The 15,944-nt window shown below is 41.8% G+C and overlaps 2 protein-coding genes across 12 annotated transcripts in view; both read right to left on the bottom strand.

The window, feature by feature from the left end:
* Nucleotides 1-794: 794 nt before the first annotated feature.
* Nucleotides 795-5,015, bottom strand: bhlhe40 (basic helix-loop-helix family, member e40). Its single transcript, XM_076267555.1, has 5 exons — nucleotides 4,585-5,015; nucleotides 4,409-4,475; nucleotides 4,130-4,237; nucleotides 3,541-3,664; nucleotides 795-3,200 (listed from the first exon to the last, which is right to left on the bottom strand). Exons 1-5 carry the CDS (start codon nucleotides 4,659-4,661, stop codon nucleotides 2,338-2,340), a joined length of 1,239 nt encoding a protein of 412 aa, XP_076123670.1. The 5' UTR covers nucleotides 4,662-5,015; the 3' UTR covers nucleotides 795-2,337.
* A 4,109-nt stretch (nucleotides 5,016-9,124) lies between these two features.
* Nucleotides 9,125-15,944, bottom strand: part of itpr1b (inositol 1,4,5-trisphosphate receptor, type 1b) — a 132,096-nt gene continuing 125,276 nt past the window's right edge. For all 11 annotated transcript variants that reach the window (XM_076267707.1, XM_076267709.1, XM_076267712.1 and 8 more), the window contains 2 exons: nucleotides 14,316-14,477; nucleotides 9,125-10,743 (listed from right to left, as the gene is read on the bottom strand). In XM_076267707.1, the coding sequence (XP_076123822.1) occupies nucleotides 10,657-10,743; nucleotides 14,316-14,477 (249 nt within the window). In that variant the 3' untranslated portion in view covers nucleotides 9,125-10,656. The remainder of the gene's footprint in view (nucleotides 10,744-14,315; nucleotides 14,478-15,944) is intronic.

Here is a 15,944-nt window from a genome sequence, read left to right as displayed (position 1 = left end):
CTCTGGATGTGGAGTATTTTAAAGTCAGAATTGCTCTCAGATTTATATTTTAACATCCACTCTAAAATCTAGTATCTGACAATTCTTCTTAATTCATTTTATTAGGCAACATTGGAAAATGTAGCATAAAACCCTACTTATGATGTCACATGACATGAGTGACATCTCTATTCAATATTTACAATCCATTAATTGATTCTTTAAGTAAAGTCATGGAAACATCAATTATTATCAATCATTATAAATCTATGCTATTATCATGTTGTAATATGCTTACTGCTATTGTTGTATGTTTGAATGCAAAAAGAAAAACAGAGGCAAAGGTCTTGTTCTAATGTAAGTGATGTAGCACAGTCTCTTAAAAAAGCTAATAATGTTATGCAGAATTCTGATGTGCAAAGTCCAAAGATACATTTCGTAATATAGGCCTACAGTACATACCAAAGTGTATGATACATATAGTGTGTTAGACATATGTCTTGTAAACTGTAAACTTAAAGAGTCTGTTTGTGTAGCCTAAATATTAATGTTATCTAACACTTTATCTCATTTGCTTGACTTGGTGGGAGATGAAGTGAAAATATTAATAAACTAATTGAAGGTGTTCCAGACACTCACATCTGTGAACCGTGTTTGAAATCCAATTCAGTGTCCAACTGATGTAGACAGCAAATACTGTGTTGTGGGTTATGTAAGTGTTACATAAGGAGAGTTGTAATGAGAAGTGCGGCTAGGTTGTTCTGCAGCTAAACATGCTTGGGTTCACTTTGCACAAAATGGGGCATAACCACCAATTCCACAGGAAAAAAAGCTTTATTATTATCTTTTTTTAAATGTCAACCATACTTTATAGACAAAATATATACATAGAGCAACCTTCAGTTAGGTCCCAAAATAAAAACCCAAAGTACCTCTTCCTATACAAAACTAATATTTTGTTTTATTACATTCACTTTCCTTTCCATTCTTCCATAGAATCCAGGATTAAGAATTTAGATATCTGTCATTTTATCTGCTTTAGACAAGTAAAGGCAACCGCATGACCAAAGATCTGTCTTAATTTGACCAGAAATTAATATATGGTGTGATGCATATCACTTCTAGCTCAATGCTATATACACGTTCTGTTGGCATACAGCAAAGTGGCTGCCTACATCTCCCTCTTGTCGCGATGCAAACACAAATTCTTGTGAGTCATGTATCAAAAATATAGATGTACAAGTAGTATAAACAAAAATGTAATTACAAGACATTACCGCACAAGGACTCCATCTACTTGCAACAATGGTAATGGGTTACAAACTCAAAACCTAAAATGCATGTGTGATCACATCACTCTGCTATTTACATGAGTGACACGTTACCAGCCCTGAAGATGACACCCCCCCACCCACCCCGTCGACCTCTGCTCTAAACAAGATTCACGGGGGTATGTTTCTTGGGGTAAGGTGACTGGCGAGAGAGTGAGATGGGAGCAGTGTTTATGCTGTCGTGACAGCTCTGGTCAACCAAAAGCAGACACTTATTTGGTTGCATTCTAGACTAGAAAGGACAGTCTGTTGCAGTTTTTTAAGCAGCCACAGATACAGAAAAAATGTAGAACCTTCCAGAGGCGGGTCTACTGCACGTAGAAACTTCAAAAGCAGCATCTACAGGGGGTTTGCTTTCATTTTTTTATACATTCAACACAGAAAGGTATGTTCATATGTGGGTGTGTGTGCTTGAGTGTGTGTGTGTTTTTGTGTTTGTGTGCAAAGGGCAAGTCCTTATCATTTGGGGGCGACTACGCGTCACATTCTGGGTTTTCAACTCTAACATTCAATACAGGTGCTAAGAGAATTGACCTCTCCCTAGACCCGTATTAGTCTCAACCACAGTGCTCATGTCCTTAAATTGACCTTCTTCACAGTGTCGCAAAAGCGCAAAAAAAAAAAAAAACAGCAGGCCATCTCTCTGGGTGCGTGGACACTTTGCCTCCCGGTCACCTCTTAATCTCAGCACCTTCTGGTTTTGGGGAGGCCCAAACCGGTTCTGGGAGGCGGTGGCCACTTGGCTAGTGTGTGTGAGAGTGTGTGTGTGTGTGTGTGTGTGTGTGTGTGTGTGTGCGGCTGTCTGCTCTCGTAGGGTGGTGGTGGAGCCTGATGGGGGCAGACAGCTGCTGCTGCTGCTGCTGCTGCCGCTGCTGCCGCGGTCACTGAGGGAGAGATATGAGTGCTTGTGTCCCTGCCTTCCCTCCTGGGGAGGATTCCTGCGGTGGGAGGTTCCGCTCTCGACACCTTAACATTCAGAGGGCGGGCTGCCAGTGAAAATACAATAGAAAACAGAAATAGTGAGTTCTCAGTCTTTGGTTTCCAAGTTCAAGGGGGGCACTTGCTTCAGAGCTTGGAGGAGGGCGGGAGAGTCCATGGGGGTCTGAGGGGTTGTGGGGGAGCCCACCCTGGGAGACATGACCAGGGACGAGGGGAGCTTCTCGGGGGACAAGCTTGGCGGAGAGCCCCCCATGCCCGGGTACAAGACGGGCATGCCACCTGGGTACCAGCATTTGTCCAACATGGGCAGGTAGGCGGCGGCGGTGGAGGGCGGGATGAGGTAGAAGGGCATGCATAGGGGCGCCTGGTGCGGTGAGAAGCTGACGTAGCCGCCGTGGCCCGCCACCGCCTCGTGGCCCGAGAGCGACTCATCTTCAGACGAGTCGGCGCGCTGCCGCTTGGCCTGGGGCTCGTCGCTCTCCTGCTTGACGCGTTCGCTCAGGCCATACTTGGCCATCTCGACCTCCTTGGCGGCGTAGTAGCCGCTCACCCGCTGGTGGGCCTTGGCGTCGCGCTTCTCCAGCTCGCCCCCGTATCCGCTGTCGGTGTCTGTGTCGCTGCCGCTCTGCTCGCCGTTGCCGTGCGTGTAAGTCCGTTGGATGACGGGCACGCAGTTCTTGGCGTGGCCTTCGGGGGCTTTGGGCTGGGGGCCGCTGGCTGGCTTTTCCCGGCTCTCGGGTGCTTCGAAGGCCGGCTCCTCGCTGCGCGGGCTTTCCGCTCCCTGGAGCAGCTCGGAGGACACCTTCTGCAGGTGCCTCATCACGTGCAGGGGGGTCGTGTCTTGGCTGTTCTCTTTGTTGGCCAGATACTGGAGAACCTCCTTGGCACACAGATGGAAACCTGACCGGAACATCTCCTCACTGTTCTCCGGGCTGCCACTGCCCTGCTCTCCTGCAAAAAAACAAATCAACACATTTTAATTTTCAAGTGTCTTAAAAGGGATTTTTCTTTCAAACAACAGAATATTCAGACTTTTTACAAATATTTTTTTTTAACTTGTTGATGGTAATGATTGGACTAAAGTAATGGTGTCAGTTGAGTAAACTGATGATGTTTTTTGTTTGCTCTTTGTACCAATCACATGCACAGTTGGCTGAAACCCAAAATCAGCAATGCTGTTTACTTTGCAGCGAGTGTAAAAAGAGGACGACAAGGCAACTACATGGAACCAACGTGACTGTGCTACAAGAGGGCAGACAGCAAGAATGTCCTGTTTCTCAAACAAACTCACCGATTTTCAGGCCATTCTGTAGTGAAATGATTTTCTGTTGCTGTTGCTCCAGCAGGCTGTTCATAGCCTTCACATGTTTGAGAGTAAGCTCCAGAACCACAGCTTTCTCCAAATGGCCCAGCGTCTAAAACAGGAAGACCTTCGATAAGCATGTTGATCTTTCTTATGTAACACGTTCAGCTGCCTGGCAGAGGACAAACCTCCACTAGGGTGGGAAAGGACTACATCCCCCCCCCCCCCCCAAACTGCTTTATACATTTAATTACAAAGCCTTTAAAGAATGCATTTAACCATTCATTAATTCTAGCAGTTTTTTTTTATAATAATTATTGAATCCTCATACACTAAAAACACTTTAATTAAATAAATATATATATTTTTAAGGTTTAAAACAACTGTGCAACTGTCGACTTTTGCATAGAGAAATCACTAACAAACAACATCCAAAGTCTAGAAAGTTCGCGCTCACATTTACAATAGGTGTCATTTATTGAGGACATAAACAGTGGCTTGTCCCAGCAACCAGGTGGCGCCTTAGACCATTTTAATTGCACGTCTGCACACAATTTCAACACAGAATTTTACTTACTGTTAGTTTAAGGTGTTCTGGTAGCAAGTCTTTCAACTGCGCGATGCACTCATTGATTCGATCTCGCCTTTTCTTCTCAATTAATCGATGGGGTAACTTGTAAGTATCCTACAAAATAAAGTGAAATTCAAATTCAATTTCCACATTAACTCATAATAATAATAACAATAATAAAAATAGTGTATGTATGGCTATGCTTTACACTACATTGGTAAGATGGCAAATAATTGAGCAATCAACATGTTTATGTGGGACAGACAAGTAGTCGGCAAATCCTACCTTGCTGTCTTCTCCTCGTTTCATTCCACCTCGCCGAGGCTTATACACATACATTGGAAAATCCATTCTGCATGGGGAAACAAAATAAAATAGGTAAGCACTAGCACTTTCCATTCACACAATATAGTCTACTAGAATGTGTCTCATCGAAATATAAACCGCCTATTTGCACTTACCCAGACATGTCAGCTATCTCCAGCGACGGGTGTTTTGCCATACATGGTGGAGGTTGCGCACTTGTAATCCTTTCCATTTTACCCCGTGCCAGACCAAAGTAAGGTGATAAAACCGAAAAACAAATTCTCCCAAATTCACTTTTGATAAAAACAAATAAAAATTGCTCCTTTGATTGTTTTGCTAAAAACAAGCATTAGTCGAATGTCCTTGAAATAATTGTTTTTTAAAACAAATCCAGTAATAAAATAGCTTTAACGTTTTTCCACGTTCCAGATATCCTGCAACTATGTGAAGGTTGGACGATGTTGTCAACTCGCGATCCAGGCGTAGTCGAGAACTGTTTAGTAGCTCCAGTCGTGGTTAAATGTGTGTGTGTGGGTGGACTGGATGGACTACGTGTTAAATAAACCCTGTGACTACAGACACGTCTCTCTCGCTCGCTTAGAAACTGACCTACCTCCGTCACATGAGCCTCACGTGTTGGACGGCGCTTTCAAGCCCTTCAGAGCACAACCCATTTTCTGGAGTTAAGGAGGATCTGCGCTGCAACGTCCTCCCTCGTCATGCTAGCGTCGGTGTCTCGTGTACCACCATGCTCTGTTTCGACTACGAGCACATAAAACAAGATCAAACATAACGTCGGTGTCTCGTGTACCACCATGCTCTCCACAGTCTACAGGCACACTAAAAGACTCAAAATAGCCTACAAAATGTTGTCCCGTGCAGCTCTGTGATTGTCAACATATTGCCAGCATAAAAACAGCTGCCGCTAATCGTGCAAGTTTATTACAGGCAAAATAGGATAGGCTATGTTTTTCATCCAGGAAATAACAAAACGCCAGATTATGTTGCCCCGAAAATATAATAAGTATATAATATATAGTATTATATTCTTATTAAATATAAGTATATAATAAGTAACTGTAAGGATTTAATTTGTGCCTCTGAAATATATTCTTAGAATATTTTATTTCAATAATATGATTTATTTGCTTAATTTAGATTACCTTGGTCACAAGTTAAAGACAGGTACAGAAGTGTGAATGGATGAAAATGACTTAGTTTGATTTATTGGGACTTAATTTCTCACTTGGTTTTGGCCAGGCTAATACTTGAGAGCCACAGGTAGGTAAATGCATTGAGGGGAATAATGCGTAAAATAGCCTATACTTCGATTGAAATATATTCGACAACGTAACCCCCCCCCCCAGCTAGATTTTGGCTGTATTCACAAACATATTAAATTATACGTTTCTCAGGATAACGTAGGCTATATTGATATAGCCTATTACAAAAACATAAACAAAACAAAAAACAACAACAACCAAAAAACATAACCACATTAACTTAAATCAGACAACGTGAAACTAAAATATTTTCTAGAATAGCCTAATTCAATACATATAACCTGGGTCTTACTTCATAACAGATGTAGTCTATTGTTGAAAGAGTGAAAATGGCGCATTCGTAATATTGTTTATACTAGCTACTGTGGGATGCACGGGTGAGATGAGAGTAGTGGACACTATGTTATCACACTCTCTGTCCATTTGCCTCCACACGTGCACCTGCTTACGGGCCTGGCGTGGCGACACGGTGTGTTGTTGCAGGCTGGCTGCTGCTAGTCACGTTGAACACCTCATGGTGAGCTCGGCGGCAGAGGGACCGGATCCCTGCCACTGACGTCAGCTATTTATTATAGAGTTGAGCGCTCCCAGCCGGTCGGCCAGGGAAAGCCGAGAGATCCACTATTTATCAAGGGCAGCAAAATCTTGCAGGCTCAACCAAATATGTTTTGTCTGTGTGATGTCTGCCACGAAGTTTAACTGTTATGTGTTTGTCCGATTATATAATAGAAATATAATATAAACTGGACCTAGGTTACTCAAGACCTGCGCCTACATCTGCAAACACAACAAAAATATAGACCATTAACACCGGTAAATATAGGCTACATATCAGAGATACTTAGAGGCCTTACTGTAGGCCATATGAGCTTGCTATGGGGCATTTTTATTTCCACTGACAACGGCAGAATTTTCCTGTTCAATTGGTACAGCCTTGTCAATGGAAATCCCCGTGATCATTTTCAGTTTTACTAATTGATTGGAATCGAACCAGTTTTAAAGATGCACTGCAGTGTACTGTAGTATACAGCAAGAGGCTTTATAATTCCAATTCTAAAGCCATCTTCTCTGGCATAACACTGCAGGAAACAACTGAAATATGAATAGGGGAGACCGGGGCTGGTTGTATCACGGGTTGGTTGTCACATTGCTTATTCCAGGCACACTAGGTGATGCTGTGGTAAAATTTTGATATCAAACTGTTACCCTTTGATAGCTTACTCATTTGCACTAGAAATTTTGCTGAGCAGACACACAGCATTGAGGTGAGGAGACAATTTTTAAATGTCATGGGTCAGAGTAAATGTTCATGTTGGTGTTGTTTTTGTATTGAGAGCTTGTAGGATATTAGTAGTTCAAAAACAAAACACTCATTAAAAAGCCAAAGGTAGTAGCTTTATTTTGAGTCATATTTTAGCTACCAAGTTAAAGCCATGTGGCAGCTAGGTTAACATCTTTGTCAAGAGGTCAGTTGGGGATGGTTGTCACATGTGCTTGTTGTCACTGTGACACAGTTGCCACTGTGTTTGCAACTTTGTTTGCAACTTACATGATAATAAAGAGGTTTTAGCACTGAAAATGATTTCATTTTATTTCTCAACACAGTAGACAATTCAAATAACTGATCACCTCCTTTAATCCCATTGTTTAAACATAAGGGGCATTGATGACAACTATCATAGGGGTGGTATTTGCAGTTTCTAGCTTAAAAAACTAAAAAGTTACACATCATTTTTTAAGATCCCATTTTATCACTGAAATCCCATTGAAACTCTATAGGGACAACCAACCCCATACCCTGTGACAACCAACCCCGTGATGGGGTTGATTGTCACATTGTGTCAGAGTGTCTTTGATGGTTAATTGCTCCCTGTTACAATACATTCTAAAAGTAAAAAATATAAAATTTAAAACCAAGACCCCAAACTTTCATTTCATGTAGGAATTACTGCTGAAAGAGTTTTTTAAGATGAGCAATTTATGCATGAGTAAAAATTGTGACAACCAACCCCGGTCTCCCCTAACCTATGCACTTACAGTACTTACTTAAATTATACAATCATTAACAGTCTGTGTGGACTATTCAATGAATACAATATGTTCATTTAAATATTGTTATTATGTCTGTTATTCACATGGGTACATATTGATTATTATTTTTCATTGGCAAGTTGTCTTGCCTGTCTACTACATCCTCCACTCTGCCACGGCAGGTGAAAATGTGTTGACCTTTTCTCGATAAAGGTTGTACGAACTGAATGACTGTAATAAGACAGTGTACATGTAAAACTAGAATAGGACATATGTTTGGAAGTGCCACCTAAACTGACATGTAATTTAGGTGTTATTATCATGAAAATAATATATTATAAAGTTTTGAAATTAATAATTTTAAGTTTAGTGACACCATAGTGTAAGAATACTCTGTCCTGAATACAACAGGACATAGAATACATCCGCCTGTGTCGGCGTAAACAGCCAAACTGATTTCCTCTTTCTCCAACATTTGAGAGTAGACAAGTCAAACTTTCCTTCCCTCTACTTTGGTTCGGGTGTATTTTATTTGTTTCAGTGTTACTAAACCAACAAAAGGTTTCAGTCTGTATTCAGGCCCCACAAGGGGATTTCAGAAGGAGAAACAGACAGAAGTTGTATGCAGCTGTCACTCTTCTGTACCTGTCACAGTCACAGCATTAAGTGCTGGCGATGACAAACGTCATGCTAAAATCCCGACGGCACATCCTTTTTAAAACGATTCAGTGCCACAAGCCCTGAAAAGATGCTTACTCTCCAAAAGTAGTTCAGAGATGAGGCCGTTTTCACAGGAGGCAGAAAATAGGGGTATAAATACCTATTGAGAGGTCACCTAGAGGGCACTTCCATGGAGTGACAAGTTTTCACCAAACATTTACCTTTTTTTGCAAGCTTTCATGGTTTTATTCATTCACTTCCTGTTTGATGCTGCATGAGCAGGCAAGGTTTTTTTCCCTTCTTTCAAGAGTGTGAGGGATTCTGCAACAGCTAGCGCGAACACCATTGTGGCAGACTACCAATGTAATAAGTCAGAAATGTGCTTGCTGATTAAACAGTATTTAGATGTCCACTTACAGCAAAGTAGGGGTCACGTTCATGAGTAAACCTCCAAAAGTGCCCTGGTGAATTCAACAAACTGTACATTGAAGTGTCAGAGAAACCCAAGACAGTGCTGTTAAAATATTCTTTTAATGTTTAATCTAAATTGAGGGTAGAACAGCTTATTTATTTTACTTTATCCAATTTAACTGCATGTGTGGTCACACTACATTTAATCCACTGATTTTAGAATGTAGGGGGACAGTGCTATGCATGGTTCATATTTTATTATATGGTCACTGCTTCTTTCCATTTTAGTAAAAAGTGCAGATTGGACAAGTTGAATTAAACATTTTATTAAATAGTTCTACATTAAATTTACAGGGTTGATTACTGTATTTCTTAAATTACTGTTATTTATGTTCTTAGTAACACTGCTGTTAAATTCTATGGTGCCCCTTTGAAAATGTATTTCTATACAATAGCAAAAGGCTTTGCAGACATATATACATGTTTAAAAAGGATACAAAACAAAATAAATCAGCTCTGAATCAAAACATAGGCATGAAGAAAATGAAATAGTACACAAAATGTGAAAAAAGAAAAGAAAAACAGAAGCATTGAGTTAGTACTCAGACTTGCAAGAGGCACAACGTTAGTGAGGGTTCAGTTGAGTTGATGGAAATGCAGAGAGAAAGAGAGAGGAAAGAAAGTAAAAAGAAAGAATGAAAGACAAAAAGGGGGGATGGAAGTGTGCATGAAAGAGTGAGGAGAACCTGTAAATTAGAATGTATTAGGATGTGTAAAGCTAGCACAAACATCACTGAGTTAAGTTTAAGTCTGCACTACCCTAGAAGCAGATAACCTAAAAACCACTGAGTTTCCAACTACATACAAGAATGCAAGTCATGAAAGCTAGAGGTCACATATAGAACATAGTTTGATTTGAAAGATAAAAAGAGACCCTATTTTGTGACTGACATTTATCAATCTATTGAGTGTCTCTTTAAATGTAGACTCTGAAATAAATAAAATAAATAAAACCATAGTAGAATCAAACATTCTATGTCATACACCCCAAATGTATCTGATCTGATCAGAGATCATCCTAGGATGTTTACCAACAAACAAGATCTGTGACTATCGGAGTTAAACAAGAATGATGAAAAAAAACTCCCAACTAGAAGACGCCCGCTTCCTCTTGATGAACTAGGAGATGCCATTTACAGATCAAAACGGTTGCATATTATAGTGTTGATATTGCACAAAATTACAAAAATAATAGACATAGAATACTGCTTGCTATTCTGTTTTTTTAATACAAAAAAGAGAGATGCCTGTCAAACATGTCCCCAAGCAGCATCTAGAACATTGCACTAGCTCCCTCTTCCACTGAGCAGTTACAGGCCTGCTGTGTTTTTCAAGTTCACTCTGTAAAGGCCATGGCATGAGATTTCACTTCGATATCTCTGCACAGATAACAGAAACAAAACAAAGATAAATAAACAACAACATCTAGAAGAAGCATTTGGCACCAGTCCCGGATGGACTTTGGTAGATCACGTTATGAGCTCTGCCTGCATGTTGACGCAGTTTAAGAATGTGACTGCTGTAATTTCCTGGTGGCCTATTGTGTGAGAGTGTGTGTGTGTGTGTGTGGGGGGTGGGGGGTGGGGGGGCTACGCTGGCTGAACATGGCCCTTGGAGACTTGTTATGAGCTATGAGTGGCAGGCTACACACTGGTGTGCAGTGGGGCGAGATGAAGGAGTGTAACAGAATGTGAAGGTGACTATCCCCCCCCCCCCCATCCCCCGAACCCTCGGTGGCTGCTGGGGTGAGGATGCAGGGAAGTGGCCTGGTGCGGCTAGGTCTCATGCCGGCTGCTGGGGGTTGACATTCATGTGCTGGGGGTGACCCAGGAGCCCGATCCTCTGCTTCTGCTTCCTCTGCTCGGTCATCTGAGAGAGAGAGAGAGAGAGAGAGAGAGAGAGATGCACTTTACTAAGATCTGGTATTCTTTGTCTCACTGACAGACATGCTTGTGAACACACGTACACACACTTTCTCATAACTTAACTTGCTTCACTGCATATCACTTACCCATTAAACAAACAAACACACACACACACACACACACACACACTAGTTTCCAGTGTCACAGCCAAACTTGTCTTTTGGACGCACACCTCTGCTTTTCCATTTAGACAAAAAAAAAAGGCGAAAACAAATCTGGACCTGCATGACTGCGATATATGACGTGAGCAGAAGGTGCATTGAGGCTTCAAGCGAATTTTACAGAGTCCAGAAAGTCCCTTCCTACAAAGCCTTAACCACAGCGCACACAAACAACCCCCACAAGCTGAAACCCCAAAAACAGAAATTTCATTTTCAGGGTTGTGTGTGTGACATTCATGCTGAGCAAGAGCGAGAGTTGTCAGATTTTTGTCTTTTTATTTGAAGATGACACGAGGCGCATTTTTTTTTTTACGAGGACACCCGCTAATGCGAGTGACACGAAACCGACAAAAGTGCATCCTGCTTGTGCCACACGCGGACTCCGGACTTCTTGAAAAGAGCCGTGGAAAGAAAGGGGGGTGGGGGGGGGGTGTCGAAAATTACACTCAGAGCATGTGCAGAGAATCAGACATGGAAATAAAGAGACTATTATTGCAGTGTGTCATAGGGATGAACACCAGATGAAGTCAGTGGCAGAAAAGTGTCTCTCTGTCCAGGACCATGAAATATAATGAAGTGCCAGAGGGACAAGGCTTGTTTAATGATGCATCTAGGAGGTCATTAGCTAGTTTTCTCTCATCCTTTTCAGACACAGAGGAGGTTTATTCTTCCAAAATAAATCAGCAATTCAAGTTCAATCGTTGTCAAAGGTTCTTCTAGAGTGGAGAACCGGTAGTCTGCAGTTCAGAGCAGAGCAAAAATTGACAACTGTTTTTGACTACATTTTTTTTTTATAATTGTTGACTTGATGCTGGACACTTTTGAAATGATTTAAATAGGAAGGCTTCTTTTGTTGCTGTTAATGAGGAAAAACTGAAACTAATGAGGGACACTGGATTAACTATATTATTCAGTCTTTTTGAAATCTAAATGTACAAAGTACATCATTAACTCTAAGATTTTAACTTTATTTCTGTGAAAATCAAGTGATTTTGCTGAGTACATGTGAGCATGTGTGGCGTGAATATTCTGGTACATTTAGAAAAGACATAGATAATGGGGCTGGAGGGAAAACAAATCTACCTTTAATGTGAAACCACAACTGCATATGTAATGTTCTTTAATAATTTTTAGTTTTGTGAAATTGTCTCATTGTCACCTTACTATATATGACACTATCAGCATACTTAACTAATATGAGTTTATGTAATGATTTTAATATCATTAGTTTTATGTCACTGTTTGCTTACTATCTGTTTATCAGTGACAATTATGAAGCCATCATTTCTGAAAATGAGATGCAGACTAAAAACTAAACTGGACGAAGACTACATGTAACTAAACGAGTTAGTGGGCTGGTTCGGCTAAGTGAAAGGAGTCTGTTAGTGTCCCCCCTTCACCTCGCCTTGGCCAAATAATGACCAGTTCCCCGTCTGAGTCGGCCGTCTGCCCAGACGCCACTTCCTCATAGACACTTCTGCTTTTGCCGTGGTCAAATGCTCCCCTTACTACGGTCGCCCGCTACGCGACGCAAGGAGCCACTTCCACATCCACAACGCCACATTTACTCAAATTACTCTGATCATTACTATAAACCTCAAGCTTGTTAAATTGCAGGGCTTAAAGCTATCAGAAACTTTGAAAACCATTACATATGATTACTGATCTGTTTTCAAATCTTCAACTGACCGGCCCACACTTGAATTCCGGCAGAGCCCTGGGACTAAATGCCCTTTTTAAAAACTGTAGTTTCACTTTTTATTTTAAATTTTTTTTGCTTCTGGAGGTTGGGTGGGCAGGTGTGGTGTGGTGTAGGTGGCTGGTGTGCACCCAATGCGGGCCATGATTTCTCTAGTGGCATTTAGAACAGTCGTGGCGTTCATGTAAACAGCCGATCTGCCTGCTTCAGAGAATCCGGTCTAGACTGCGCTAGCAGGTTGATTCAAAGTGAAACGACACACTGCTGAGCACTGACGCACTGGAGAGTCACAGTTTGCACCTCACAGGCGGGAGCCGCAGCTCAGCGCGCAGATAAATATGACTCAGTGCCCTTTGCTCTAATTGGCCCACCACGATAGCAAAAAAGAATGGGGACCACCGTTTTCAACTGGAAAGAAAAAAACAAACAAACAAACAAAATAAATCCCCCTGAAAGCTCCAGAGATGAGTGTAGAGATAATTATCAGCTTGGCCCACCTTTGACTACTGCAAGACATGAGATGCTCTGACAAACAAATGTTTTCACACAAGTTATTACTCTATTTCCCTGGTGGCTCACCAGTTGGTAAGTGTAGCGCGATTTGAGATACTGCTGTGATGTGGTTGCCAGACCTGCCAACCTTGAAGAATTTTTTTGAGTAGCACCTCGAGCCGAGAAAAAAAATTTGCTCACGTCGGCCTTCATGCATGCAGCCAAAAACAGACATACAGTAGCCATACTTGCAAGACACATTTTGGATAGCGACCCATCTTTAATGTCGAATATCTGTCTAAATGTGATCTAATGTATTCCTGAAAGTGCAAACTGAATCTTTTACAGTAGCTCTATAATGTTGACAATCTGTTTTAGAATTTCACTTGCACATGCACTCAGTTTCTTTCAGATCGCTTTGTCTTTCTGCCATCTGTGAGGCTGCAATGATTAGGCCTACATTATCCCAACTACAGTAAGGTGCGCAATCTCTGTCTGGAAGCCTATTATTTGTTCTCGCTTGTTTTCACGCTAATAATCAAGAAGAAGGATCTATATTGTCCAAAGAAAAAACAAATTGAACACTAATCAATGAGCAGCTTAAAATATTTAGCCTAGGTCCACTTTCAGACTTGTTGTTAATGGCTGCATTTTGCCTTGGTAAGGTCCACGCTCTATTAGCTCCTTTTAGTTAAGAAATCTTTAACCATCAGCAACACATTGAAAATATGCTAACTTAAACAACTGGTGAACAAGTAATAACTTTCCAAGACAACATCAAACTATGAGGCCTAGGTGAATTTACAATCGCACTCAGTGGAATATTTTTAGTTTTGCAAAAAGCTGGGGGAACACAAATTTGCAAGTGAAAACTTGTTAAACTCACCTCATCAAGTCTTTCATTTAACCCACCGTTGGATGAAGAAAAAATAACATAAAGAGAGGCCACTATGCTTCTCCTGTCATTCTCACTTGACACTTTTTCTCTGTATCTCATCATTGCATGAAATAAGTTTGAGGGAGATTCTAATTTACATGCTCAAGGAGCTTTCCGGAGCCGCGTACTTTAATGTGAAAATACGTGGTTGCTATGCAAAATGCGTAGAGGTTGGCATGTCTGGGTTGTCGTTGGTGACTCTGCTACTGGTCCTGCTGCCCACCCACCTGCTCCTTGAGTTCGGTCAGCTGGCCTGACAGGTTGCAGACCAGCTTCATGGTGGACTCCAGCTTCTCCTGCAGGTTGCGGATCTCGTTCTGCTCGCCCTCGCCGTCCATGCTCACCAGAGACATGGCGCGCATCCGCGGAAACCAGTCCAGGTTGTGCTCCTGCAGATACGACACGAGGACAAGCAAACAAAACATCACTAGGAAAATATATCATTAAGTAGGGATGCACCGATACGATACTGATATCGGACATCGGTCCGATACTGACTCAAATAACTGGATTGGTTGTTGGTGACGGGGTGAACATAGCTTGCAATTAGAGGTCTGCACTCCCGCAGTAGACCCGCGGGTCCCGACGCAAAAGAGTGCGGCGCGGGACAACTTTTGAAAGCTCTTTGCGGGAGCGGGCGGGATGAGAGAGGTGCGTTCGCGGGTGCGGGACAAACCGATGATTCACTGCACTCCCGCAAATTAAATATGTGCGTAAAATTAAATATGGAAATGATTAAAGTACTGTTCATAACTATAGTTCAGCTGGATGTTCTGTTAGTCCACATTAAAAAAACGGGGTTTAAGCATAACTGATGGATAGCAGGCCTATAGCCTATATTGTCGTTTATGTGGGTTCAATTTGTTCCTGCTGCTCATGCTCAACTCGAAATCGAAAGCATGACAGAGGAATAGGGCACCAGGCTAGGCCTACTTCAGTTGTTAGCTTACATTCAGAACCAAAAAACTGACATCTGGAGTCTTTCTCAGGTGTGTGTGCTCCTTTCGTGAGACAGAAAGAAAAGCTGAATAGGCTATCCCTCCTGCATGCGGGCTTTAGCGGGCGGGAGCGGGACATCATGTTACAGATGCGGGCGGGAGCGGGACTAAAAATGACACATTAATGCGGGAGCGGGACAGAATATTGCGGGAGCGGGCGGGCAGACCTCTACTTGCAATACCCCTAAATTGCAGACCTTTTGTTTTTACAAAAGTGGGGTCTGTGGCTACTTAGTGTTCAACACTCATAAAACACTTGTATCCAAATGGTACTTGGAATCGGGTGATAGTTCAGCTCTGGTTATCTCTATCGGAATGACAAAGCTCAGATTGGTGCATCCCTAATGTTGCGCTTTTATATTTGTCCAGGTTGGGCATTTGTAAAATAATTCCTTAGGACTCAGTGAGCTCAGTAACTTTTATTTGACCTCAGTAAGTCATCGGCACAGGCGTGTCACTGAACCACTAGGCAACAGACACACTGACTTCTGTACTCTTCCCATCAATAAATCCCTCTTTGTTCGCCCACAACTATAGGCACTAATATCACAGAGAAACTCCCGAATGTAATACAATTATTTACAAAGGAAGTTCAACAGCATGGTCACATGATTTTTTTAAATGGTTTAACTGCGAATAGAAATAAAACAAGAGGTGGGAAAATACCCGAGCTGCGCGTGTATGTCCAAATGAACTGTAATTCACTAACGTGGGGGAATTTTGGCTAAATAACGGTCCTTATAATAATCCTTATCTTAACTCGAACTGATGGAGTGCGGTGGAAAACACTTCTTACTTCCAGGCTGATACAGAATCAGCACTGATGAGGGGATACAGCGCTACCAAACTGACTCTGTT

Source organism: Alosa pseudoharengus, unplaced genomic scaffold, assembly GCF_046254945.1.
Source record: "Alosa pseudoharengus isolate Yale_2024_CS ecotype anadromous, Long Island Sound unplaced genomic scaffold, YU_APseudo_1.1 YU_APseudo_1.1_scf_5, whole genome shotgun sequence".
Classification (NCBI taxonomy): domain Eukaryota; kingdom Metazoa; phylum Chordata; class Actinopteri; order Clupeiformes; family Clupeidae; genus Alosa; species Alosa pseudoharengus.
Note: the sequence above shows the minus strand (reverse complement) of the source record. Positions and strands in the feature narration are given on the sequence as shown.